The sequence below is a fragment of the Macaca thibetana genome, chromosome 2, assembly GCF_024542745.1.
Source record: "Macaca thibetana thibetana isolate TM-01 chromosome 2, ASM2454274v1, whole genome shotgun sequence".
Taxonomy (NCBI): domain Eukaryota; kingdom Metazoa; phylum Chordata; class Mammalia; order Primates; family Cercopithecidae; genus Macaca; species Macaca thibetana.
This window is the reverse complement of record NC_065579.1, coordinates 87917804-87945624: the sequence shown is the minus strand read 5'-3', so window position 1 is coordinate 87945624 and position 27821 is coordinate 87917804. Positions and strand designations below refer to the sequence as shown.

General features: G+C 45.1%; 3 protein-coding genes and 1 pseudogene across 3 annotated transcripts in view; 2 read left to right on the top strand and 2 right to left on the bottom strand.

The window, feature by feature from the left end:
• PARL (presenilin associated rhomboid like) overlaps window positions 1–27821 on the top strand; it is a 231691-nt gene that overhangs the window by 15664 nt on the left and 188206 nt on the right. The window lies entirely within an intron of this gene.
• ABCF3 (ATP binding cassette subfamily F member 3) overlaps window positions 1–27821 on the bottom strand; it is a 291373-nt gene that overhangs the window by 143734 nt on the left and 119818 nt on the right. The window lies entirely within an intron of this gene.
• LOC126948417 (5-hydroxytryptamine receptor 3D-like) lies at window positions 13175–20456 on the bottom strand. Its single transcript, XM_050780197.1, is given in 9 exon segments — window positions 13175–13404; window positions 13526–13741; window positions 13877–13901; window positions 13904–14131; window positions 15245–15393; window positions 15597–15766; window positions 16042–16127; window positions 16944–16993; window positions 20396–20456. Coding segments are annotated over 9 exon segments (1215 nt in total).
• On the top strand, window positions 24691–26066 carry LOC126948411 (putative elongation factor 1-alpha-like 3; annotated as a pseudogene).

The following is a 27821-nucleotide window of genomic DNA, read 5'->3' as shown; positions in this document are numbered from 1 at the left end:
GATTACATGATAATAAAAAATCATAAAATTAAGATAGTAACACTTTGTGCTGTCAATAGTGTTAATACATAGCGTTATTGTAAACTAGTAATCTCAGCTAACATCAATATTATTGGCATGTGTTAATATTATGTCTTATGTCACCACATTCCTATTAAAAAAAAATCGGCTCAAATGAATGAATTGGAGCATTTTTATTTCAAGTATCTAAGCTACATTTCCAGAAAGACTTGGACATTTTTTCCTTGCAGAAAGGGTGAAGGGCCAGATGTAGAATACAAAAGAAACTTTGTTCAGAATCGATGATCAGGACAGCCCTAAGTAGAAAGTGCTGAAAAATGCAGGAATAACTTAGAGGCCCAAAGTAGGAAGGCAACTGGAGGGGGCTGCAGTGGATTCCATTTGAGGTTTGCAGTAGCCACAGTCCTTCAGACCTACCAGCTCTGCAAATAATTTCTTCCCTGATTTGGAAACTTGGCCAGCCTGAGCCAGAGGTTGAACGGAAAGGAAGAATCAAAGAGGGGAGAAAGAGAAGCAGAAACGTGGCTAGAAGTACTGGAGTGGAAGGAGCAAGAAAGGGAGGAAGAGAAGGGAACAGAGGAATTGTTAGAAAATCTGCTCCAGGCCAGGCATGGTGGCTCACACCTGTAATCCCACTTTGGGAGGCCGAGGCAGGAAGACCGCTTGAGCCCAGGAGTTTGAGACCAGCATAGGCAACATAGTGAGACCCCAACTCTACAAAAAGTAATTTTATTTATTTATTTTTTTTTTTGAGACGGAGTCTTGCTCTGTCACCCAGGCTGGAGTGCAGTGGCGCAATCTCGGCTCACTGCAACCTCTGCCTCCTGGGTTTAAGCAATTATTTGTCTCAGTCTCTCGAGTAGCTGGGACTACAGCCATGCACTACCATGCCCAGCTAATTTTTGTATTTTTAGTAGAGACGGGGTTTCACCGTGTTGGCCAGGATGGTCTCGAGCTCTTGACCTTGTGGTCCACCTGCCTCGGCCTCCCAAATTACTGGGATTACAGGTGTGAGCCACCGCACCCAGACAAAAAGTAATTTTTAAAATGAGCCAGGTGTGCTGGTGTGTGCTTATAGTTCTCACTACTTGGGAGGCTGAGGTGAGAGAATTGCTTGACCCCAGAAGGTCAAGGCTGCAGCGAGCCATAATGGTGCCACTATGTTCCAGCCTGAGCAACAGAGCAAGACTCTATAAGAAAGGAGAGAGAGAGAGAGAGAGAGAGAGCAGCAAGCGGAAGGGAGGGATGGAGGGAGGGAGGGAGAAAGATGTGTGCTACTCAGGAGGCTGAGGCAGGAGAATCACTTGAACCCGGGAGGTGAAGTGAGCCAAGATCACACCACTGCACTTGAGCCTGGGTGACAGAGCGTGACTCCATCTCAAAAAAAGGAAGGAAGGAAGGAAGGAAGGAAGGAAGGAAGGAAGGAAGGAAGGAAGGAAGGAAGGAAGGAAAGAAAGAAAGAAAGAAAGAAAGAAAGAAAGAAAGAAAGAAAGAAAGAAAGAAAGAAAGAAAGAAAGAAAGAAAGAGAAAGAAAGAAAGAAAGGGAAGAGACAGAGAAGGAAGGCAGGAAGGCAGGAAGAAAGGAAGGAGAAAGAGAGAAAGAAAGAAAAGAAAGAAGGAAGGAAACCTGCTCATGGTTTAGAGCGTTCTTTCATGACTTGAAAGGGTTCACCTGGGAGACACGTTGGCACCTGCAACACAAGGTACTGGCTGACACAAGGAGGAAGTTGTTGTCATGAGGGCTGGGGCAACTGGCCAGGCTACAGATGCCCTCCCAAGCCAGGCAGCCAGGTGGTTCTATACATAATGTACTTTTAAAGCAAGTCAAACACAGGTGCAATCAAGGACCGATCTGGAAAGCCAGGTATGTGAATGGCCCCGGAAGTGGATTGAAGAAGAGAGAGCAGCAAATGAGATCCTAGGACCCTGGTTTTGGACTATACAAGGCGTCGATCTAGGGTATAGGAACCCTGGAAAAAATGGCCTATCGTCAGGGTGATTCTCAGCTTAAAAGGAGGGAAGTGGGGACTGAGGATGACTGAACAACCTGGCAGAAATGGAGCATGAAGTCTGTCCTTTAGATTTGACCTATCAAGCCATTTAGGACCAAAGTACAATGTCACAACGTGACTTGGACAGTGTGTCCTGGGAGTGCCTGCCTCCTCCGTCCCTTCTCCAATGGGCTCTCAGAAAGGGGAGGTCAGCCATAGAGCTTCAGTAGCGGAGATATCTTTTTTTTTTTTTTTTTTTTTTTTTTTTTTCCGATATGGAGTTTTGCTCTTGTCACCCAGGCTGGAGAGCAATGGCGTGATCTTGGCTCACTGCAACCTCTGCCTCCAGGGTTCAAGAGATTCTTCTGCCTCAGCCTCCCAGTTAGCTGGGATTACAGGCGTGTGCCACCATGCTCAGCTAATTTTTGTAGTTTTAGTAGAGACGGTGAAACCATGTTGGCCAGGCTGGTCTCAAACTCCAGACCTCAGGTGATCTGCCCGCCTAGGCCTCCCAAAGTGTTGGGATTACAGGCATGAGCCTCCGCACCTGGCCCAGATGTCATTTTTCTGAGGCCATCAGGAATACGTGTTCCCTACATTCCTACATTCTCTGGAATATCCTGGGTAGTCTTTATGGCTCCCATTTTAATTCCCAGCACATGTCCTTCCTAAACCAAGCTATAGGCTTTCATGGTGGCTCAGAAGCTCTTCTCTGACTCAGAGGTCACTGTGGAAGGGTCAGGGACTTCCTCCACACTGTCTTCTTTCTCTGGGCATCTTTGGAGCTTATGTCTTGGGTTTACTTATCTCTAGAATTCTTGGGCACTCGGCCAGGACAACATCTGGAAATAGAGCCTCTGAATTTAGGCTTTAACTGCCTCCTTGGGTAATTCTGGGTTCAGTTAGGATTCCTATGAGCCTGCGGTTACCTAGAGCAGGGTTTCTTGACCTCAACACTGTTGACATTTGGGGCCGGGTAATTCTTTGGAGGATGTTTAGCAGCAACTCTGGCCCGTCAGATGCCAGTAGGATCCCCCCACCCTAGTTGCAACCATTAATAATGGCTCCAGAGATTGCCAAAGGCCTTCTTAGGGGTAAAATTGCCTGCATTTGAGTACACTTGGCAAGCTGGGATTCTAGAAGTTCAATGCTTTTTAAAATCCCAAATGACAATAGGGTGGTCATCACATCCTCTCCTCTCCTCCCACCCCCTCTTCTGACTGACAAGACAATTCCTAGCCCCTCTCATGAAACTCCCAGTATGGGCTGACCGCAGACACTTGAGACTCCTGTCCAGGTACTTTAGTATTGGCACCTGGTGTCTGCTGGGCTGTACTCTGGGGATCGGAAATAGGGAGTTTGGGCAATAGATTCCCTAAGACCTTAGGACACCAAGGTGAAACTTCTTCAGAAGGGTTGGGGCACAGACACTGGATTTAGGAGTGCAGTGCTGGGGTCCGGCGCCAGGCCAGCCGGCAAGGTCTGCGTGAGTAGGCATGAAAGCTTGCTCTACTCTGAAATGAGGGCAAGTGTCACCTTTCATCGGTTTCGTACACCCTGTGGAGGCACTGTGTGAGTATTGTCCTGGCCTGGGATGCACAGCTTGTTCTGGCTGAGGGTACCCCGGGTGGCTGAATAGTCAGAATCGGACGTTCCAGAAAGGCTAGAGGCTGGACACAGGAGCACTTGGGCCTTCAGAGGCTCAGGAGAGCCAGAGGTGGTTTGAGTCAGTGCTAAGGACACTGCAGGGCTGGGTTTCCAAGGCCTTCGTGTTTGCGGGGGCAGCCCTAGATCTGTTGGAGAATACCATCAAGTCAGGTGTCGGTGTTTCCAGAAACCTTTGTGTTTCCTTGGAATTCCCTAAACCTTGGTTGCAGCTCTGCAATAGCTATCCCTGAGTTGCCTGGAAAAGCATTTCCTTCTGCCTAGGGCTGCCCATCCTCTAGGTGCCCTCGTTGGAGAATGGCCTCGTGCAGCATAGCCAGCCTTCCCAGGAGGGTAGAAAGTTAAGGCAAAGAATCTCTCTGGCAACCGTGCATTACCATCAAAACCCTCCAGCTTCACACCTGGTCACCTGCTTAGTGATCTCACTCCTAGTTTGGTATTTGCTACATTATCTATCCTTCTAGATTATTCTGAGTTCATTTGTTTGAAATGCAAATCTGACCATGTCTTTTTTTTTTTTTTCTTTGTTTTGGAGACGGAGTCTTGCTCTGTCACCCAGGCTAGAGTGGTGCAGTGGTATAATCTCGGCTCACTGCAACCTCCACCTCCTGGGTTCAAACAATTCTCCTGCTTCAGCCTCCCAAGTAGCTGGGACTACAGGCACACGCCACCATGCCTGGCTAATTTTTTTGTATTTTAGTAGAGATGGGGTTTCACCGTGTTGCCCAGGCTGGTCTCGAACTCCTGAGCTCAGGCAATCCACCCGCCTCAGCCTCACGAGTGCTAGGATTACAGGCATGAGCCACCGCACCTGGCTGACCCTGTCTTTCTTATACTTGAAATCTTTCAATGGCTCCCATTGTTGATAGTAGTTAAAATTGTTGGGCCTGAGAATCTGTGTTTCCAATGGACTTCCAGGTGTTGCTGCTCTGCAGCTAGCTGGCCTTGGGACCACACTTGGAGAACCATAGGCCTCCACGATGAAATCTAGCTCCTGAGCATGATATAAAATATACTCCCTGACGTAACTCCCACCTAGCTCCCCATCGTTTTTTGCCTAGAATTTTATGTTCTAAAAGAGTTGTTCTTATCTTTAATGTGTATCAGAATTACCTCATGTGCTCTACCCTCATCCTTCTGTCCCTAAATCACAGTCTTGGCTCCAGATCAGAAGTGCAGGCAGTTGTCCTCAGGAATTTGCATTTCATTCATGAGTGATTCTAATATGGGTGGGCCATATTAGAAACAGCACCCCCAGCCACATAATATATGATTTTACACCTCTATATTTTTCTCAATCTAAAATACACTTTCTACCATTGTTTTCCTGTGCTATTAATCAATTCTTTTTTTTTTTTTTAAATTGAGACAGAGTCTTGCTCTGTCACCCAGGTTGGAGTGCAGTGGAGTGATCTTAGCCCATTGCAACCTCTGCCTCCCAGGTTCAAGCAATTCTTCTGCCTCAGCCTCCTGAGTAGCTGGGACTACAGGTGCGTGTCACCACGCCTGGCTAATTTTTTTTGTATTTTTAGTAGAGATGGGGTTTCACCATGTTGTCCAGGATGGTCTCAATCTCTTGACCTCGTGATCCACCCGCCTCGGTCTCCCAAAGTGCTGGTGGCTCACAGGCATAAACCATCACACCCGGCCTAATCAATTCTTTTTTTTTTTTCTTTCGAGATGGAGTCTCACTCTGTTGCCCAGGCTGGAGTGCAGTGGTGCAATCTCTGCCTCTGCGTTCAAGCGATTCTCCTGCCTCAGCCTCCTGAGTAGCTGGGACTACAGGCGTGGGCCACCATACCCGGCCAATTTTTTGTATTTTAGTAGAGACGGGGTTTCACCATGTTGGCCAGGCTGAGCTTGAACTCTTGACCTCAGGTGATCCGCCCGCCTCTGCCTCCCAAAGTGCTGGGAATACAGGCGTGAGCCACTGCACCCGGCCAATCAATTCTTAAAGATTCAGCTCAGCTCAAGTATCTGGTCTTCTGTGAAGCCTTCCTCTTGCAAGCACATGCATGCCCACACATACCTGAACTCTATCATGATCCCTACATTGGAAGCATCTCTTTGCACATACATCTCCCCTACTGCTCTGTAATGTCTTGGAGAGCAGGAATCACATCTTCTTTTTTTTTGTATCCCCAGTATATGGCATGTACTAGCAGACAGTCAATAAATGTTTGTTAAATGCCTGGACTGCCAGTTCACTATGCATGACGGGAGGGGACACAGGCACCCTGGGAAGATGTAAGAGGTGGTTGGGAGCTGCATGGGAGTCCTGAGGCCATATCAGAGAAGTTAGCTGCTGTTTCTGTGGTGTGGCTAGGGTGTGGGCCTTTGTCCTGAGTGCAGTCTAGGGGTGATTGGGGTTGGTAGAAGCACTGTGGTCTGCAGCAGATGGGATTCAGAGGGCTGGAGCCAGGGCCTAGCCTTTTCTTTCTTTCTCTCTTTTAATTTTATTATTTTTTTGAGACAGAGTCTTGCTCTGTCACCCAGGCTGGAGTACAGTGGCATGGTGTCGGCTTACTGCAACCTCCATCTCCTAGGTTCAAGTGATTCTCCTGCCTCAGCCTCCCAGGTAGGTGAGAATACAGGTGTGCACCACCACACCCAGCTAAGTTTGGTATTTTTTTTTTAGTAGAGATGGGGTTTTGCCATGTTGGCCAGGATGGTCTTGAACTCCTGACCTCAGGTGATCCACCTGCCTCAGCCTCCCAAAGTGCTGGGATTACAGGCGCGAGCCACCATGCCCAGCCCCAGCCTTTTATTTCTGAATGCTTCTCTAACTTTCCAGAAAATGCCAGGCTCAGAATAGTCTACCAGAGCCACCACTAATTGAGTTTGTGCCATGTGCCCTATACAGTGTTAAGCACTTTACTTACAGTATTCTTATCCTCATGACTGCTTTCAGACCTCAGTATTATTACAGAATTCTCATTTTACAGATTGGAAAACTGAGGCTGGGGTGTAGTGATTCACACCTGTAATCCAGCACTTTGGGAGGCCAAAGTGGGAAGATCGCTTGAGGCCAGGAGTTTGACACTAACCTGGGCAATATAGTGAGACCCCATTTCTACATATGCCTGTAGTCCCAGTTACTTAGGAGGCTGAAGCGGGAGGATCACTTGAGCCTAGGAGTTCAAGGCTGCAGTGAGCCATGATTGCACTACTGTACTCCAGCAAGACCCTGTCTTACAAAACAAAGAGGCTGGGTGGGGTGCCTCACACCTGTAATCCCAGCACTTTTGTAGGCTGAGGCAGGCAGATTGCTTGAGCTCAGAGGTTTGAGGCCAGCCTGGGTGACATGGTGAAACTCCATCTCTACAAAGAATACAAAAATTAGCCAGGTGTGGTGGCGCATGCCTTTAGTCCCAGCTACTTGGGAGGCTGAGATGGAGGTTGCAGTGAGCTGAGATTACACCACTGCCCTCCAGCCTGGGTGATTGGGTGAGACCCTGTCAAAAAAGAAAGAAAAAGAAGGAAGGAAAGAAGAAAGGAAGCAAAGAAAGAAAGAAAGAAAAGAAAAGGAAACTGAGTTGCAGAGAGGTCCAAAATCTTGCTCAGGCCAGGCACGGTGGCTCATGCCTGTAATCCTAGCACTTTGGGAGGCCGAGGCAGGTGGATCACCTGAGGTCAGGAGTTCGAGACCAGCTTGGCCAACATGGTGAAACCCCATCTCTACTAAAAATACAAAAATTAACCAGGAGTGGCGGTGGGTGCCTGTAATTCCAGCTACTCGGGAGGCTGAGGCAGGAGAATCACTTGAACCCAGGAAGTGGAGGTTGCAGTGAGCTGAAATCGCGTCACTGCACTCCAGCCTGGGTGACAGAGTGAGTCTCTATCTAAAAACAAAACAAAACAAAAAAACAAAAACAAAAAACTTGCTCAGTGTCCACTCGGGTGGAAATTGGTAGAATCCAGATTCGAAGCCAGATTAATCTGATTCTATTGCTCTTTCTTTGCTCTTTTTATTATTCCATAGCTAGGGAATCTTGTTGACTGGTTCATTATGTCCCTAGATTTTCATCAGTGAAATCCCTGGGCCTGAACAGTGCTTGGATCCCAAGGTAAATAGTAGGGACAGCAGCTGTAGTTTTGCAAATCACAGGCACCAATATCTGTCTCCTCAGCTTATCCCAAGAGGATCACACTGCATGGCCCCTGGTGGCTCCGTTCATCTGGGACTCTGGGAGATCAGATTTGGAATATAGATGTTAGCTGGCAAGGGCAGAATTTGATGGTGGAAGGAGGCTGTGAGGCCGCCATTCTGCATCCCGGATGGATGGCAATCACATGCAGAGGCCATTGGCCAGGGCTAGGCAGCTGGGAGAGCAGGAGGCATCTAAAGCACCCAAACAGCCAGCTGGGTCACAAGCTGAGGTCAGGCTGCTATAGTGCCTGGGAGCAGGAGAGTGGGAGCATCCTGGGCCTCCTGAGCCGCACCTGGGGAAAAAGGCTGATGGACAAGCCTTCACCTGTGGCTGCCACTTTCACAGGCCCAGGCTCTTGTCCCAGGCACTGTTGAATTATGACAACCTCATATTTGTCACTTCACTTCTCTCCACTTCATTTTTCCCGTCTGAAAAAGGAGGGGGTTGAGCGCGAAGTCTGTAATTCTTTATGTCTCTTGCCTCCCACCTAGAAGACTGTTTTGCACTTCAGATTTCAGCCTGCGTGAAAAACGGATGCTCTCTACTGTTTCACATTCAGTTTTGCAGCTTCTATCAACTTATTAATAATTTGTCAATAGCAATATTTGAAACATAATTTAATCTGTATTTTAGCTCTACTTTACAAATGAAAAAAAATTAAATTTATAAGGTTAAGCCAGTTGGCCAAGATGATCCAACTAGCAAGTAATGGCATCAGATCAAAAACCCAGGACTGCCAGATGCCAGATTTCTCTCTTCTGTACCTTTGTTTTTTCCTGCTGTATAAAAGAACTAGTGCCAACGAACTGTCAAATAAGAGAGGTTATCAAAGGGAAAATCAGAAATAGAAGAGGAGAAAAAGGACAGGTTTGAAATAATGCCTGTGGCTGCACACCTTAGAGTAGACCTGAAGGAAAGGGCAGGGGAAGCAAACATGATAATGAGACAAATATTCTAGCGTGCGGTTAATCCGGAACCAAAAGAAAGATTAAACATGGAAAAATGATTTTTTTTTTTTTTTGAGACAGGGTCTCACTCTGTCACCCAGGCTGCAGTGCAGTGGCGTGATCTCGGCTCACTGCAGCCTTGACTTCCCAGGCTCAAGAGATCCTCCTGCCTTGGCCTCCTAAGTAGCTGGGACCACAGGTGCATGCCACAGTACCCTGACAATTTTTTTGTATTTTTTATAGAGATGAGGTTTAGACTGTTGCCCAGGCTGGTCTCGAACTCCTGAGCTCAATGGATCCGCCTGCCTTGGACTCCCAAAGTGCTGGGATTACAGGTGTGAGCCACCGTGCCTGGCTGAAATACTACTTATAATGGTTTAGCTAATGAGAAAGTGAACATGTGAGAAACACAGGATAGCACAGCAGATAAATGGACAAAGTGAGGAGCCGCCAGGCAGAAACAGGCCATCAAATGCAAGGTGGCACAGGCAGGACCAGTGCCTATAAGCAAGGTTTCTAAAGAGGTCATAAATTACCTTGCAAAGCCTTTCAGAGGTTTGCCAGATAACAAGAGGAAAGTCATTAGCACAAAGTGTACTTATCATATGATTCTATTATAGGTGGAACAGCGAAGCAGCAGGCACACCTGTTAATTTTGTGGGAGAGCTCCAGATTCAAAGGTTCTGTACGATTACCATTGATGTTAGGATCACATGTTCAGATTTTGGTTGTGGAGAAAATAAAATCACTATAATTATATCATGCCTTACTAAAAGGAGATATATAGAATCTTAATCCATGTGTCAAAAAAGATAAACTGTAGACTTTCTGTTAAAATAAAACTTAAAGCTACATTTTGGGGAAAATGTGAAGAAACGAAGCAGAGAAATATGTACCCGGCTGGGCACGGTGGCTCCCGCCTGTAATCCCAGCACTTTGGGAGGCCAAGGTGGGCAGATCACCTGAGGTCAGGAGTTCGAGACCAGCCTGGCCAACATGGTAAAACCCCATCTCTACTAAAAGTACAAAAAAATTAGCCAGGCATGGTGGTGCATGCCTGTAGTCCTAGCTCAGGAGGCTGAGGCAGGAGAATTGCTTTAACCTGGGAGGTGAAGGTTGCATTGAGCCAAGATTGCACCACTGCACTCCAGCCTGGGTGACAGAGTAAAACTCCGTCTCAAAAAAAAAAAAAAAAAAAAAAAAAAAAAAAAGGAAAAAAGAAAGAAAAAGAAAGAAATATGTACCTGAAGTTGGGGGGAAGACAAAATAATGCAAATTGATCTTAAATAATTTCAGAGCCCCTCAAAAGCTGGGTAAACAAGCTACTCTGAAAAAGTTTAGGATGAGTTTCTAAGTGAGAATGACCAACTCAGGATGGGGTTATAGGAGTGGAAGGTCCGCAAGGGTCTGGCAGTAGAATGTACATTAGCAGCAAAAAAACTAAATCCAGAGGGAGCACAGAGAAAAGATGGATTGCTCAGAGTCGATTTGGGAAATACACTCTCCAGAAAGGAATGGAGAAAGTATAAATAGTGAACTTAGGTGCTGGGTCTTATGACAGAGGTGGGGAGGTAGTGGGTAAGGGATAGGGGTGAGACTCGGGGAAGTAGGGGAGGGAGTAAAAGGAAATGTAAAAGAAAGTTTGTCTTTGGGATCCTGATCAGGGCCTTGCTCTTCCTGTTTTAATTCTCCTCAAGTGTCAACCGATAGAGACTTGAAGTGATACTGATGTCTCCACATGGGACTCTGAGCACCTCTCTGGGTTTCCTCCTCAATTTGGAAAGCAGTGTAGCAGACAGGTTAGGAGTCCAGCCTCCAGGAGTCAGCCAGCCTCGGGTCAAACTGCAGCTCTGTCACTTAACTAGCTGTGGAGCCTTGTGAGACCACTAACTGGCCTCTCTGTCTTCATTTTCTACGGGTAAAAAATGGAGACAATAATACGAAACCACAGTTCTAAAATCTAAATGGCTTGGAAAACCAAATGATTTTTTACAAATATTTGGTGGCGGCCGGGCGCAGTGCCTCATGCCTGTAATCCCAGTGCTTTGGGAGGCCGAGGCAGGTGGATCACCTGAGGTCAGGAGCTCGCGACCAGCCTGGCCAACATGGTGAAACTCTGTCTCTACTAAAAATACAAAAAATTAGCCAGGCGTGGTGGCAGATGCCTGTAATCCCAGCTACTCGAGAGGCTGAAGCAGGAGAATCGCTTGAACCTGGGAGGTGGAGATCGCGCCGAGATCCCGCCATTGCACTCCAACCTGGGAAACAAGAGCGAAACTCTGTCTCAAAAAAAAAAAAAAAAAAAAAAAAAAAAGCCAAATATTTGGTGGCAAAACCAGACCAGAATTGACGCAAAGCTATTCGTAGTTTTATTTTTTCCACCTAGTGTGAATATTCATATATTTCATTGCAGAAATATTAATGTGCTTGGTTACAGGGTGCTGCTCCGTACCCTAGTTGGGGTGTCAGTAATACATAGTAAATAAATACACACTTATGACCTTTTTAAAATCTGAAAAATTCCGAACTCCAAAACACATTTGGCTCCAAAGGTTTTTGAATCTATGGTTCCTACTTCATAGGGTTACTATAAGTATTCATACAGCGCACTTAGAGTGCCTGCCACATATTAGTAACTCAATAACTGGTGGTTATTATTATTACTATTACTGTGTCTTTTCTGAAGGCCCACCTTTTAGAAAGCTGTGAGTACAGGAACTGCCAAAATAATGACAGACACAGCAATTTACTTAGGTGAATGTGAGGGTTGTATTCTCCAGGTTGTGGATATGCCTGGAGGATGGTGATGGTGAAAAGAATGTGTGACAGCGTTCTGGAAACTGAGGAGCAAAAGACCTTCGAAACAAACAAACAAACAAAAATGCATCCTACAAAGAGAATGAAGGGACACAATTTGGTTTGAAGACCATGGGCCTGAGTGACAGGAAGGATTCAGAGTATTGCAGGGTATTTCTGACTTAACACCCCAGATGCCCATGGGCCCCTCCGGAGTCCCAGTGGAACTGAAAGAAAAGAGCAAGTGACAGCTGGTCCTGGGGTTGCAGCATCCAGTTGGGAACCTCTGTAGCTCCAGGATCCAGTCCCCACCATGGCTTCGGCTCTGAGAGAGCAGATCCTCTTGCAGCCAACGTGGGGTAGAACTTTTGGCAGGCACTACTAGCAGCACCTCTAGTGGACGTTATCAGCCTTGCCACCCTTTGGGCATCTACAGTGATCAGAGGGAGCCGAAGGAGTTTGGGAAAGAGCAGTGGAGAGGAGAAGCCAGAGAAACATTATTTAGTGAACCATTTTGTGAGTCTATTTTTACTCCTAGATGGTCATGATTTGGGAAATATAAGCTACAGACAGAAAGTAGCAGAATAAATGAAAGAAATGGAAATAAATCGTTGCGAAAAAGAAAATATGATGTTCGAGTTGTAGTTAAGTTGCTCTCAAATAGGTGCTTTCTGAACCAACAAATGCCTTAGCTCGCACGTCCAAGGGCACAGTGGAGCCTCTACTTGTGCAAGGCAGCTAGTGGTCCCTAGGAAGAGACCTTCAAAATAATAAGGCAAGTGTTAGGAAAAGGCACTTTCCAGTTCATACAAGGGCATTTGTGTTCCTCCCAAGTAAAGTAGATGTCATTTTCAAATGTGCTTCCCTTGACCTTATGTTCTTTTCTTAGCATGATTAAGGGTAGATCAACTCAAATTGCAACACAGACACTTTAACGGTAATGCAGGATTATGTTAACACTCTAAGTACTTAATGATGAATGAGTCATATGTCAGGCTGTGACAAAAGGCTGTGCTCCTTAAGCAGGAGAGGCCTAGTTTTGGCACATTAATTTCTGAAGCTTAAGTCCAGAGTAACTGGATTTAGGAAGTTAATCTCTGTTTTACTGTAATTCCTTCTAATAGATTTTGGCCCCTTCTTTCTCTTCCCTACACTTTACATGTTGTCTGATAGACTTAAAAAAACACACACATAAGAGAAAATCCTTCTTACTTTGGCTAATGAGGAGAAGTTTCTGCAAGAAGACTCTCAATCTCAAGATTTTTCTTTTTTTACCGTAACAGAATTCAGGGAAAAGCCAATACTTTCTGCAAATGGGCGTATTGGGGTGATTTAATCAAGGACGTACCCTAGGAACCTGAATCCTGAGGAGCAAGGGAGGTATGGGAGGGCTGAGTGGGGCTGATGGCATGCAGTAGCAAGGACCCGACTTTTGGAGGGCATAGGAGACTATTCAGGTCTGGTCTGAAACTACACAGAGGACTGGGTTAAAAATGAGGTGGTTGCCAGGCCTGTGAGGCTGAAATTTGGACAGGCGTGAGAGCCTGGCTGGTTTCTGGAGGCAAAAATAACTCCAGACTGAAGTTGGCAGCTGAGCACCTGCCTAGGTGTTCCAGAGGCATATGACAGTGAGGATGGAGGAGGCCATGAAGAGCAGGTAGAGGCGGAAGAGCAGGGTGTCCATCACGTGACTGAACTGCACCCACAGCTCCACCGAGTGCTGCTTCTGGGCCTCACGTTCCCACTGGGCCCTTGTCCATTCTGAGCCCCCTGTCAACTCTGCCTCCTCAGGGCCTGGCATCTGCCCTGCTGATACTTCTGGCTCCTTCACACTTACAGAAAGACAGAGACTCAGCCACGGGCTGCAAATGTCACCTATGCAGGGAGGGAGACAGGGAAGGAGGCAGGAGCAGAGAAGTGGAGGTGGGGGAAGGGGAAGTGTGACTTCCCTCACCAGGCAGGTGGGTGGGGGTGAGACCCAGGCCCTTATTTCCCTTCTGGGGCGCAGTGGGACAGCATCTCCCTGGGCTGGTGCAGTGGAGCAGCAGGGAGCAGAGCCACCGAGGCAGGGGTGGGAGATGGGTGGTGGCCACGTGCAGCAGGTGGGTGATGAAGATGGTGTCCGGCAGGCTGCCCACTATCAGGGAGAGGCACAGGGCGAAGTAGACACCTGCAGGCAAGGGGGTCTGCAAGAGGGCCAGAGGCACCACCTAGGATTTCTTGTTTCTTTCCCAGAGGATCTTTTTCTGGGATCCCTTTTCACTTCACCTGGTTCTGCCGGTCCCTCTCCCCATCCAACCCACACCTCGCTTTTGCTCTCTTGATGGAAGAGAGGACGTACTGATGAAGTGTGTGATGAAGTGCCAGTGGCTGGGAGCAAGTCATTCATCATGAGCAAGAAGACGCTGTAGCCCAGCAGAACAGTCGTCTTGAATGGGTCATAGTTCCTACTTTCCAGTGGCAGGTAGAAACTGAGGATGTCGATGGCAACCAGAATGGCACTGGGCACCAGAAAGTTTACCACGTAGGGGCTGGGCCTGTGCCTGCACCTGATGACCACCTGGTAGGGAGGAGAGGGAGGGGCAAGTGAGGAGTAGGATGGGAGGCTATCAAGACAGATAATAGCAAGAACTGGAATTTGTCCCAGGCCAAACTGTCTAGTAAGGAAATATTGCCTCCCGTCCCTTTCACCATCCGGTCTCTCCATCCAAAGGCATCTCACAAGGTTAGAGTCTTCCACGCTGCTTACTACTGAAATGTATCTCATTCCTTTTGGCTCAAGGTGTCAACTTTCTCCACTTAAATTTTTATTCCTACCGATGTGCTCTTAGCCAGACTGTGGAACCACCGACTTAGGTGTCACGTGCATTTTATCTTTTCATTTCTAATTGCTGTTCTCATCAAGGTTTAATCTCTAGTGACTTTGCAGGAGGACATTTGAGACCAGTGGGAGGGAAAGCAGAGAGTAGCAGATATTTTGGGGTTATCAGGATTTGGAATCATAATATCCCTAAGACAGTGTTTGCTAACTCTTTCTACCATATCTTTTTAAAAATAACAAAAATTCCTGCCTTCCAAAAAGTTCTGACAGCCACTGGGGAAGGGGGAGCTCACCCTCACTGTGAATCACTGGCATAGAGGCTTTGTTTCTTCCTCAAGGGATGCTTTGTTTAGTAACTATTTACTGAGTACCAGGTATTGTTTCAGTACTGAAGGTTTATCAGTGAAAAAAGTGACAAAAGGCTGGGCACAGTGGCTCATGCCTGTAATCCCAGCATTTTGGGAGGCCGAGGCAGGCAGATACCTGAGTTCAGGACTTCGAGACCTGCTGGCGAATGTGGCGAAACCCCATCTCTACTAAAAATACATAAATTAGCTGGGCATGGTGGCGGGTCCCTGTAATCCCAGCTACTCAGGAGGCTGAAGTAGGAGAATCACTTGAACCCGGGAAGTGGAGGTTGCAGTGAGCCGAGATCACGCCATTGCACTCCAGCCTGGGTGACAAGAACAAAACTCTATCTCAAAAAAACAAGAGTGACAAAGGCCAGGCTCTGTGGTTCACGCCCGTAATCCCAGCACTTTGGGAGGCGGAGGCAGGCGGATCACCTGAGGCCAGGAGTTCAAGACCAGCCTGGCTAACATGGTGAAACCTGGTCTCAGCCCCTGAGCTCACATAGAAGATGGCTTGTTCATACTGGTTAGTGGCCATGGTCACTTTTATTGCTCTTTGGTAGATACCCAGCAGTACGCACTCCCTCCTTGCTCTGAATGAGGTTCTGTGATGTATCTGAAAGCTCCTGGACGTCCTTCTCCATGCCCGGGCCCATGTTCTCCACTGCAAAGCAGGCCCCGATGACTCAGCCTCCCCAAATGCTCCCAAGTCCCTTGCCCAGACTGTTGGATCCCTCACTCCTTAGCATCCAGGCCCTTTTCAGCAAGATTCCCTCACTGTTCCCAGCTTTCTGTCCTCTTCTCAATCAAAGCCCTCTCTCTGCCTCTCAACAGTCTACTTTAGTGAGCCCCACTAACCTGTGTAGGTGAAAGAGTTGAAGGACAGCGTGCAGCTCTGTTCATGGAAGGGGAAATAGAAGGTGTCCAGTTTACAGATGCTGACCACCCCCATTGGCTTATTGTATTTGATGTGACCTTCACTATTGACATACTAGCCATGAGACCTGCAGGTGTCTGATCCACACTGATGCTGTGTGGGAGAAGGACAGAGAGGTAGGTGCTGTGGGTTTCCCCATCAGACTTGACCTTCTTTCTCTCTCAGGTCATCCCATTCTTGAGCTCCAGTCCCACTCAGATGACTTCTTTCTTCTACCTATAATCATATTCTGGGGGTTTGTAAGTTCTTCAATTCAGACCCGGCTCTTTTCTAAGTTGAGTCTTTGTGTGGCCTTATTGGTAACATCATGTCCTTCCCTGTAGATGTGGTTTCCATTTTGCATTTTTGGCCCTGAGACTCACGACTGCTCGATGAAGACATCTGAAAGCCATAGGTTCTCAGTTGCCATGCCGGACTTCTTGATGCCTCTGCATTCATCTGGGTTCCACTGCACAAATTGATTGTGCCCAGGCCAGGCACGGTGGCTCATGCCTGTAATCCCAGCACTTTGGAAGGTTGAGGTGGGTGGATCACCTGAGGTCAGAAGTTCGAGACCAGCCTGGCCAACATGGTGAAACCCCGTCTCCACTAAAAATACAAAAATTAGCTGGGTGTGGTGGCAGGCCCCTGTAATCCCAGATACTCAGGAGGCTGAGACAGGAGGCAGGGAAATCGCTTGAACCCAGGAGGTGGAGGTTGCAGTGGCCTGAGATTGCACCACTGCACTCAAGCCTGGGCAACAGAGTGAGACTCTCTTTCAAAAAAAAAAAAAAATTGATTGTGCTAGATCTGTAGGAAACCATGGCATGAGAAAAACACAGGGAGGGAGCTAGTTTTAGTTTTGCTCTGTCTTCTGCACCTTCCCATTCCCTTTTTTCACCCATTTCTTTACTCTCCCACCACCTATCTACTGACAGCCATCACACTAACAAAGCCTTGTTTGTTTACCTCAGTATTCTCAAGACAGAGCTTGAGCTTGGTTCAGGATTCCCTGAGATGGAGCCACATAAGTATTGGCTCCCGTGGCCTTAGTGTATGCCACCTTCCCCCTGTGCCCCTTCTCTGCCCTCCTATACCAGCAGAATAATCAGAAAGTTTTATATTTTCATTATTGGTCTGATCATTTGACCTTGTCTAATTTATGGATATTTTCAGCTTTATCCAATATACTCTGCAAAACTGGACCTAGCAGTGGAAAAAAGGGAGGTACCCTTTTTTCCAGAAGTACCAGAGTACAGGAAAGGGGAAACTGAGTCTGTCATACCATATTTAGCCACAGGAATGATGTCACCAGTTGAAGATGTGAATCCTGGAAAAGCAGCTTTCATCTAGATGATTAACTCCAGGAAGGCAGGTCCCGTGCCACCACCCGCTCCTTGCTCACTTTCAAGTCTGTTCCATGTAGCAATAATGATTTTTGATCTAAGCCATGGAAATATACAGGTCAAAACAATTCAAAGTACATGGAAAATATAACCAAAAAAACCTAGTAAGAAGGTCTATTGGGAAAATGTTTCTTGACAAGTATTCCAAAAAGAACAGATTTTACCTGCAGTAATGTCATTGCAGCATTTCTTATCATGCCTTTCCACTCCCCAGAATACAGCTCTACTTTTAAAAACACTTTTAAGTGTCATTTTTTCTTTTTTTTTTTTTGAGGCAGAATCTTGCTCTGTCTCCCAGGCTGGAGTGCAGTGGTGCCATCTTGGCTCACTGCAAACTCTGCCTCCCGGGTTCAAGCGATTCTCCTGCCTCCTGCCTCCTGCCTCAGCCTCCCGAGCAGCTGGGATTAGAGGCATGTACCACCATGCCCAGGTAACTTTTTGTATTTTTAGTAGAGATGGGGTTTCGCCATGCTGCCCAGGCTAAAAATAATTTTTTCAATATTTTATTGTGATAAAAATATATAACGTAAAATGTACTCTCTTAACCATTTTAAGTGTACAGTTCAGTGGTATTAAACACATTCACATTGTTGTCCAGCCACCACCCTCCATCACCAGAGATCTTTTCTTCTTGCAAAATGGAAACTCTACACCCATTAAACAGTAATTCCCTTTTTCACCCTCTTTCCAATCCCTGGCAACCGCTATTCTACTTTCTGTCTCTATAAAATTAGACATATACACCATTTGTCCTTTTGTGACTGACTTATTTCACTTAGCATAGTATCCTCAAGGCTTGCCCACATTGTGGCAAGTGTTAGAATTTTGTTCCACTTGAAGGCTGCATAATATTCCATTGTAAGTACGTGCCACATTTAATCTGTCCATTCATCTATCAATAGACACTTAGACTGCTTCCGAGTTTTAACTATTGTGAGTAATTCTGCTATGAATGTAAGTGTACAAATATCCTGTTTTCACTTTTTTTTGGGTATTTATCCAGAGGCATAATTATTTGGTTGCATGGTAGTACTATTTTTAATATTTTGAGAAATAGCCATACTGTTTTTCCACAGTGGCTACACCATTTTACATCCTCACATGCAGTGCACAAGGGTTCCAATTTCTCCACATCATCACCAACACTTGTTATTTTCTGTTTTTTTGTTTTGTTTTGTTTTTTTGAGACAGAGTCTTGCTCTGTCTCCCAGGCTGGAGTGCAGTGGCACAATTTTGGCTCTCTGCAACCTCCACCTCCCGGATTCAAGCAATTCTCCTGTCTCAGCCTCCCTAGTAGCTGGGATTACAGGTACCTGCCACCACACCCAGCTAATTTTTGTATTTTTAGTAGAGACAGGGTTTCACCATGTTGGTCGGGTTGGTCTTGAACTCCTGACCTCAGGTGATCCACCCACCTCAGCCTCCCAAAGTGCTGAGATTACAGGCATGTGCCACCTTGCCCGGCTTCTGTTTGTTTTTAATAGTAGCCCTCCTAATGGGTGTTAGATGGTATCTTATTGTAGTTTTGATCCGCATTTTCTTAACTATTAGTAACATTGAACAAACATCTTTTCTTGTGCTTATTGGCTATTTGTATATCTTCTTTGGAGAAATGTCTTTTCAAGTCCCTTGCCCATTTTTGAATTTGGTTGTTTGATTTTTTTGTTGTAACCAATTTTACAAAATCCAATCAGAGGGCCGGGCATGGTGGCTCATGCCTGTAATCCCAGAACTTTGGGAGACCAAGGCAGGAGGATCAACTGAGGTCACGAATTTGAGACCAGCCTGGCCAACATGGTGAAACCCTGTCTCTACTAAAAATACAAAAATTAGCTGGGTGTGGCGGCACATTCCGGAGGCTGAGGCAGGAGAATCGCTTGAAACTGGGAGGCAGAGGTTGCAGTGAGCTGAGATTGCACCACTGCACTCCAGCCTGGGTGACAAGAGCGAGACTCCATCTCAAAAAAATAAAAACAAACAAACAAAAAATCCAATCAGAGGGTCCACTGCTCACCACTAGATGACTGCAGTGTTGGGTGAGGACTTACCACTTCCAGATGGCAGACAGGGTGAAGGTGATGTTGACATGAATGGGGATGCTGTAGTTGGTGACTGGACCGACAGCCTTTCTGTCAAACACTGCTTGAAAGGCAGCAGGGTCCACCCCATGCTGGCCAAAGCCTGAGCAATTGATAATTAAAGTGTTGCCCTTTCCTGTAGTGAGCAGAGACTCTGAGAGAGGAGGGCCAGGGCTGGGGGGCCTGGAGAGTGTTTCTGCATGGAGAGAAAACAGGGGGCACTGGGAGAAGCAAGTGAGCTCCTCCTTCCTGGTCAGGAAGGGTGGGCTGGGCTGGTAGGCAAATGGTGGAAGTTGATGAGGTGAGCTGAGTCAGGGATCCATCCTCAGTGCCACTGTTTTATCCCCATGCAAAACCTGTCCAGATGTGTACGCAAACTCAACCCTAACCACCACTTTACAGTGTCCTGCCACGTCCTTAACAATCTCACTGCAACCTCTCCACCTTCCCCCAGGGTCCTTCTTTTGCTTACCTCCAATGTGGAGCCATGCGAGTGATGTCAGTGACAAATTTTGCACTCACAGTTCTCCGCCTCACTGTATTAATATGTCATAGATGCTAATAAATTAATGATAAGGGAGGTAATCAGGTAGGTAGTGTGAGACATATGAGATCTTAAGAAAACAAATCAATTTCAGTTTTTTCAATTTAATGAGTATTTACTGTGTCTTTACTATGTGCTGTGATTGTTCTAACATTTAGTAGTCTTCATCACTGAGATTATCTTAAATAATTCTCAGGCTGGGCTCAGTGGCTCACGCCTGTAATCCCAACACTTTGGGAGGCCGAGGCGGGTGGATCACCTGAGGACAGGAGTTCAAGACCAGCCTGGCCAACATGGTGAAACCCCATCTCTACTAAAAATACAAAAATTAGCCGGGCGTGGTGGCGGGTGCCTGTAATCCCAGCGACTCAGGAGGCTGAGGCACGAGATCGTTTGAACCTGGGAAGTGGAGGTTGCAGTGAGCCGAGATGGTGCCACTGCACTCTAGCCTGGGTAATAGACCAAGACTCCATCTCAAAAAAAAAAAAAGAAAAGAAAAAAAAGAAAGAAAGAAAAAAAAGAAAAGAGTCAACTAAATGTTAGGATCCTAGGAAGAGGTACAAAGTTGTCAATGACATGAGCATCATTTTTACCATAATGAACATCCAATCATTGACTATCTAGGAATAACAAATATTAGCCTGTTTTCTCTGCTTCCCAAGAGTTACATGTCTGCTCAGCTCTTACTCTTATGTTATGGTACCTTGCAGCAGCAGGTGGAGGATGAAGCCGAGGAGGAATCCTTTCCCATGGAACCAGCCTCTTTCCATCTTCCTCTCTTCGGCACTTCTCTGGGTACTTGATGATGATGTTAACCTTAAAAAAACTCAGACCACACCTTGAGCCCTACCTTTGAATAATACATATATGAGCTGGCATTAGCCACCTCTCTAACAAGACCCCTTGGTGACAAGAGAATGTCACAGAGGAATAACTCACCCGGTGCTTTAACTGGGCCTGAATCTAGCCTCCAAAAGTAATATGGCAAATCAGTTTGGAGAAGAGGAAGAAAAATATGTGGTCACTGGAGCAGTGCTAATGGCTTCCTCATACTTTAAAGTCACTCTGGTGCACAGTGCATCACTGAGAAGGCACGTACGACTACCACTGCCTCAAGGTGCCACATGCACTTGTTAGACCCTGCTGCCACCTTTCTCTCTCTTTCTTTTCTTTCTCTCTTTCTTTCTTTCTTTCTTTCTTTCTTTCTTTCTTTCTTTCTTTCTTTCTTTCTTTCTTTCTTTCTTTCTTTCTTTCTTTCTTTCTTTCTTTTCTTTCTTTCTTTTTCTTTCTTTCTTTCTTTCTCTTTCTCTTTCTTTTCCTTCCTTCCTTCCCCTTCCTTCCTTTCTTCTTTCTTTCCTTCCTCTCTCTCTTCCTTCCCTCCCTCCCTCCCTTCCTTCCTTCCTTTTTTTTTTTAAGATGGAGTCTCGTTTTGTCTCCCACGCTGGAGTGCAATGGTGCAGTCTTGGCTCACTGCAACCTCCACCTCCTGGGTTCAATTGATTCCTGCCTCAGCCTCCCAAGTAGCTGTGATTACAGGCACCTGCCACCATGCCTAGCTAATTTTTTGTATTTTCAGTAGAGATGAGGTTTTACCATGTTGGCCAGGCTGGCCTCAAACTCCTGACCTCAGGTGATCTGCCCACCTTGGCCTCCCAAAGTGCTGTAATTACAAATGTGAGCCACCACGCCCGACCCCCTGCTGCCATCTTTCAAAAAAGAAAAATGTTGGGGGGGTCCCCATTAATATAAGCAACTTCATACATTGAGGCTTTAAACATGACTTCAGTATAGTTAAGACTTTAAAGTATGAGGAAGCCATTAGCACTGCTCCAGTGACAACACGTTTTTGCTTGCTCTTCTCCAAGCTGATTTGCCATGACTTTTTAGTGTTTCAAAAGCAATCTGGACCCAGGTCTACCCAAAGAAGGGAGTGATTAGTGGATAGGGGGTGGTGGCAGAGGTAATACTTTTTTTTAAATAAAAGCTGACTTATGATTTTTTTTCTTTTAAAACGGAGTTTCTCTCTTATTGCCCAGGCTGCAGTACAATGGTGCGATCTCGGCCCACCGCAACCTCTGCCTCCCAGGTTCAAGCAATTATCCTGCCTCAGCCTCCCGAGTAGCTGGGATTACAGGCATGCACCACAATGCCCAGCTAATTTTTTTTTCATTTTTAAAAATTATACTTTAAGTTCCAGGGTACATGTGCATAACATGCAGGTTTGTTACATATGTATACATGTGCCATGATGGTGTGCTGCACCCATTAACTCGTTATTTACATTAAGTATATCTTCTAATGCTATCCCTCCCAGATCCCCCCACCCCACGAGAGGCCCCAGTGAGTGATGTTCCCCACTCTGTGTCCAAGTGTTCTCATTGTTCAATTCCCACCTATAAGTGAGAACATGCGGTGTTTGGTTTTCTGTCCTTGCGATAGTTTGCTCAGAATGATGGTTTCCAGCTTCATCCATGCCCCTACAAAGGACACAAACTCATCCTTTTTTATGGCTGCGTAGTATTCCATGGTGTATATGTGCCACATTTTCTTAATCCAGTCTATCATTGATGGACATTTGGGTTGGTTCCAAGTCTTTGCTATTGTGAATAGTGCTGCAATAAACATAAGTGTGCATGTGTCTTTATAGCAGCATGATTTAAAATCCTTTGGGTATATACGCAGTAATGGGATGGCTGATGCCCAGCTAATTTTTGTGTGTGTGTGTGTGTGTGTGTGTGTGTGTGTGTGTTTAGTAGAAACAGGGTTTCTCTGTGTTGGTCAGGCTGGTCTCGAACTCCCAACCTTAGATGACCCGCCCACCTCGGCCTCCCAAAGTGCTGGGATTACAGGCGTGAGCCACCGCACCCGCCTGCTGACTTATGATTTTAAAGAAAAGATCATGAGCTATTAGCCTGAAAGTTTATGTTGTTTTTGGCCCTGCTAGTGTTTTTTTTTTTTTTTTTTCTTTCTTTCTTTTTTTAAAGTTAGTTGTGTAACACTTAAACATTGAGAGATTTCATATAAAAACTGTTTCTGGCTTCGTTTGAAAAATAAGATCTAGTAACACGAGGCTCACGTTTCTGCTTGACAACAATCTGCCAAAGCTCAGAAGTGGCAAAACCCTTTGGATGGTTCATATTTGCTCTAGATCACCACAGTCTCCATCTCCCCTCCTGTCTCATTCCTGAGCAGCTTTCCTCATTTATGTTACCTCCTTGGCCTCTGTAGATGTTTGACTTTGGCTTCCAATGTTAAGATTTTCTTGTGTGATTCTTTTTTTAACTTTTTTTTTTTTTTTTTTTTTTTTTTTTGAGACGGAGTCTCACTCTGTAGCCCAGGATGAAGTGCAGTGGATCTCTGCTCACTGCAAGCTCCACCTCCTGGGTTCACGCCATTCTCCTGCCTCAGCCTCCCGAGTAGCTAGGACTACAGGCGCCCGCCACCACACCTACCTAATTTTTTGTATTTTTTGTATTTTTATTTTTGGGGGGTATTTTTGGGTTTGGGTGTTTTTTTTTTTAGTGTTTGGTGGTGTTTTTGTTTGTGTATTGGTTGGTAATTCTAGTAGAGATGGGGTTTCACCATGTTAGCCAGGATGGTCTCAATCTCCTGACCTCGTGATCCACCCGCCTCAGCCTCCCAAAGTGCTGGGATTACAGACGTAAGCCACCGTGCCTGGCCTCTTTTTTTAACTTTTAAGTTCAGGGGTACATGTGCAGGTTTGTTATATAGGTAAACTTGTGTCGTGGGGGTTTGTTGTACAGATTATTTCATCACCCAGTTATTAAGCCTAGTACCCATTAGTTATTTTTCCTGATCCTCTCCCTCCTCCCACCTTCCACCGTCTGATAGGCCTCAGTGTGTGTTGTTCCCCTCTATGTGTCCATGTGTTCTCATCATTTAGTTGGTACTTGTAAGTGAGAACATGCAGTACTTGGTTTTCTGTTCCTGTGTTAGTTTGCTAAGGGTAATGGCCCCCAGTTCCATCCATGGTCCTGCAAAGGACATGAACTCATTCCTTTTTATGGCTGCATAGTATTCCATGGTGTGTGTGTACCACATTTTCTTTATCCAGTCTATCATTGATCATGTTCCATGATCTTTGCTATTCTATGTCTTTTCCATTTGCTATTCCAGGTCAGTTTCATGTCTTTGCTATTGTGAATAGTGCTGCAGTGAACATATGTGTGCATGTGTCTTTATAATAGTGATTCTTAAATAGCCTTGGAAAGTAATTTCAAAATACCATTTCATGCCTAGGTAAGCATAGGTCTTATCAGATTAATGTATGTAATTAATCGGTTCATGATGGAAGCCAGACATGATAAGATTAATTGGGCCAAGGTCATCAGTGGTTTAACCTGTTTTATTCTAGAATTGTTTCTGGAAGGGAAGGCTTTAGGGAAAGTAATAAGTGGCTTACAGAGCAAAGAGAGAGCAGTTGCCTCAATGAAGGTTTACAGATTGAGGTAGCACAATGCAGTAAGAAATGTCTAAGACCAAATCCTTTCTACAAGAATCATGTCACTCTCTCTCAGCCTCAGTTTCCTTATCTCTAAAATTGGGAGGGTAAAATCTATCTTGCAAGAGTCTTATGTGGTTTGAGATAATGTATGTATAGTGCCTTGCCCATCTTAAGCAATTAATAGCAGTAAATTGAAGCAGAAATAACAGTAAAAATGGCAGTAACAGTTATCCTGTTGAACCTAAGATTGCCCAGGTTGCTTCAGCCTAAATGGACTATTCGGGACTTAAAATGTCTGGGTTGACTGCAGCAACCCCAGTTCCTGTAAGCATAAGGCCCTTCTCTCTTAGCCTCGCTCAGCTGGATACTGATAGGATTCACCCATCTGCTGTCCTCAGCATCACTCTTTATCCTGGAGAATCCCTGACCCTTTGGGAAGTTTGTTGTAGCTGTTTTTTCTTTTTTTAAAAAGTGACATTATTCTTTTTCGCAACAGGTTTGCCGCCAGAACACAAGTGTCGTGAAAACTACTAAGCCAAATGGGAAAAGAAAAGACTCATATCAACATTAGTGTCATTGGACACGTAGATTCAGGCAAGTCCACCACTACTGGCCATCTGATCTACAAACGCGTGTCATCGACAAAAGAACCATTGAAAAATTTAAGAAGGGGGCTGCTGAGATGGGAAAGGGCTCCTTCAAGTATGCCTGGGTCTTGGATAAACTGAAAGCTCAGCGTGAACATGGTATCACCATTGATATCTCTTTTGTGGAAATCTGAGACTAGCAAGTACTATGTGACTATCGTTGATGCCCCAGGACATAGAGACTTCATCAAAAACATGATTACAGGGACATCTCAGGCTGACTGTGCTGTCCTGATTGTTGCTGCTGGTGTTGGTGAATCTGAAGTTTGGGCAGACCTGAGAACATGCCCTTCTGGCTTACACACTGGGTGTGAAACAACTTATTGTTGGTGTTAACAAAATGGTTACACTGAGCTACCCTACAGTCAGAAGAGATACAAAGAAATCATTAAGGAAGCCAGCACTACATTAAGAAAATTGGCTACAACCCCATCACAGTAGCAGTTGTGCCAATTTCTGCTTGGAATGGTGACAACATGCCGGAGCCAAGTGCTAACACACCTTTAGGTTTAAGGGATGGAAAGTCACCAGTAATGATAGCAATGCCAATGGAGCCACACTGCTTGAGGCTCTGGACTGTGTCCTACCACAAACTGGTCCAACTAACAAGCCCTTGTGCCTGCCCCTCCAAGATGTCTACAAAATTGGTGGTATTGGTACTGTTCCTGTTGGCCAAGTGGCAACTGGTGTTCTCAAACCTGGTATGGTGGTCACCTTTGCTCCAGTCAACGTTACAACTGAAGTAAAGTCTGTCAAAATGCACCATGAAGCTTTGAGTGAAGCTCTTCCTGGTGACAATATGGGCTTCAGTGTCAAGAATGTATTTGTCAAGGATGTTTGTCATGACAATGTTGCTGATGACAGCAAAAACGACCCACCAATGGAAGCAGCTGGCTTCACTGCTCAGGTGATTATACGGAACCATTCAGGCCAAATCAGCGCTGGCTATGCCCCTGTACTGGATTGCCAAATGGCTCACATTGCATGCAAGTTTGCTGTGCTGAAGGAAAAAAATTGGTCGCCGTTCTGGTAAAAAACTGGAAGATGGCCCTAAATTCTTGAAGTCTGGTGATGCTGCCATCATTAATATGGTTCCTGGCAAGCCCATGTGTGTTGAGAGCTTCTCAGACTATTCACCTGTGGGTCGCTTTGCTGTCCATGATATGAGACAGACAGTTGCTGTGGGTGTCATCAAAGCAGTGGACAAAAAGGCTGCAGAAGCTGGCAAGGTCACCAAGCCTGCCCAGAAAGCTCAGAAGGCTAAATGAATGTTATCCCTAATACCTGCCACCCTGGTCTTCGTAATCAGTGGTGGAAAAACAGTCTCAGAACTATTTGTTTCAATTGACCATTTAAGTTTAATAGTAAAAGACTGGTTAATGATAACAATGCATCGTAAAATATTCAGAAGGAAAGAAGAATGTTTTGTGGACCACTTTGGTTTTATTTTTTTGCGTGTGGCAGTTTTAAATTATTAGTTTTAAAAATCAGTACTTTTTAATGGAAACACTTGACCAAAGATCTGTCACAGAATTTTGAGACCCATTAAAACAAAGTTTAAGTGAGAAAAAAAAAAGTGACTATTTTATTTTATTTTTTGAGACGGAGTTTCACTTGTCGCCCAGGCTGGGGTGCAATGGCGCAATCTCGGTTCACTGCAACCTCCACCTCCCGATTGGTTTCAAGTGATTATCCTGTCTCAGCCTCCTGAGTAGCTGGGATTACAGGCACCCACCACTATGCCTGGCTAATTTTTTGTATTTTTAGTTGCCATGGGGTTTCACCATGTTGGTCAGGCTGGTCTCGAACTCCTGACCTCAGATGATCCACCCACCTAGGCCTCCAAAGTGCTGGGATTACAGGCGTGAGCCACCACACCTGGCCTAAAAAGTGACTTTAGATAAGCATTTGCTAAAGCATTTTCTGTAAAACACTAATTCCAGAGGGTGTTAAATTCTGTTTCTAAAATAATATTTTTGTTATATCATGTTTGATATGGTTTGGCTGTGTCCCCATCCAAATCTCATCTTAAATTGTAGCTCCCATAATCCCCATGTGTCATGGGAGGGACCTGATGGGAGGTAATTGAATCATGGAGGCGGGTTTTTCCCCTTACTGGTCTCCTGATAGTGAATAAGTCTCATGAGATCTGATGGCTTAAAAAAAGGCAGTTCCCCTGCACATGCTCTCTTGCCTGCCACCATGTAAGACGTGCCTTTGTCCTTCCTTTGCCTTCTACCATGATTGTGAGGCCTCCCCAGCCATGCGGAACTGAGTCCATTAAACCTCTTTTTTCTTTATAAGTTACCCAGTCTCAGGTATTTCTTCACAGCACTATGAAAATGGACTGATAAAATATTCAAATAAGTCTGAGAAACGCTGAACTAAACAAGACTAACCAGCTTTCATTGTTGCAGGATTTCTCAGAGTATTTAGCTTATATTATAAATATATATTTATATATTATGTATATTTATATTTACATATTATATAATATATATTTATATATTTGAAAAATATATTTTACATATATTAATATATAAAACATATTTTATATAAATATATTAAAACATAAATATGCAAATATATATTTACTATATATAATTATATATATATTTACTATATACATAATATATATATATATTTAGATATGGAGTCTCATTATGTTGCCCAGGCTGGCCTTAAACTTCTGGGCTCCTAGCAATCCTCCTGCCTCAGCCTCCCAAAATGCTGAAATTACAGGCATGAGCCACTGCACTTGGCCTAGCTAATATATTAATGTAACTTTTGACTATGATATACACAATTTTCCAAACTTAGTTGATTTTGGAAATTCTCTCTTTTTTTCAGAATGTCTTGCAGGGCTAGTATTTCATGGATTATTTTGTGGAAATACTGTTTTAAGTAAATAGGAATGTAGAAAAAAACTTGAAAAAATTGTCTCAAATGTGCTACGGATACAATATAAAATGCAAAAAGCATATATACAAATAAATGAAGAAATTTTTAAAAACTTGATAAGT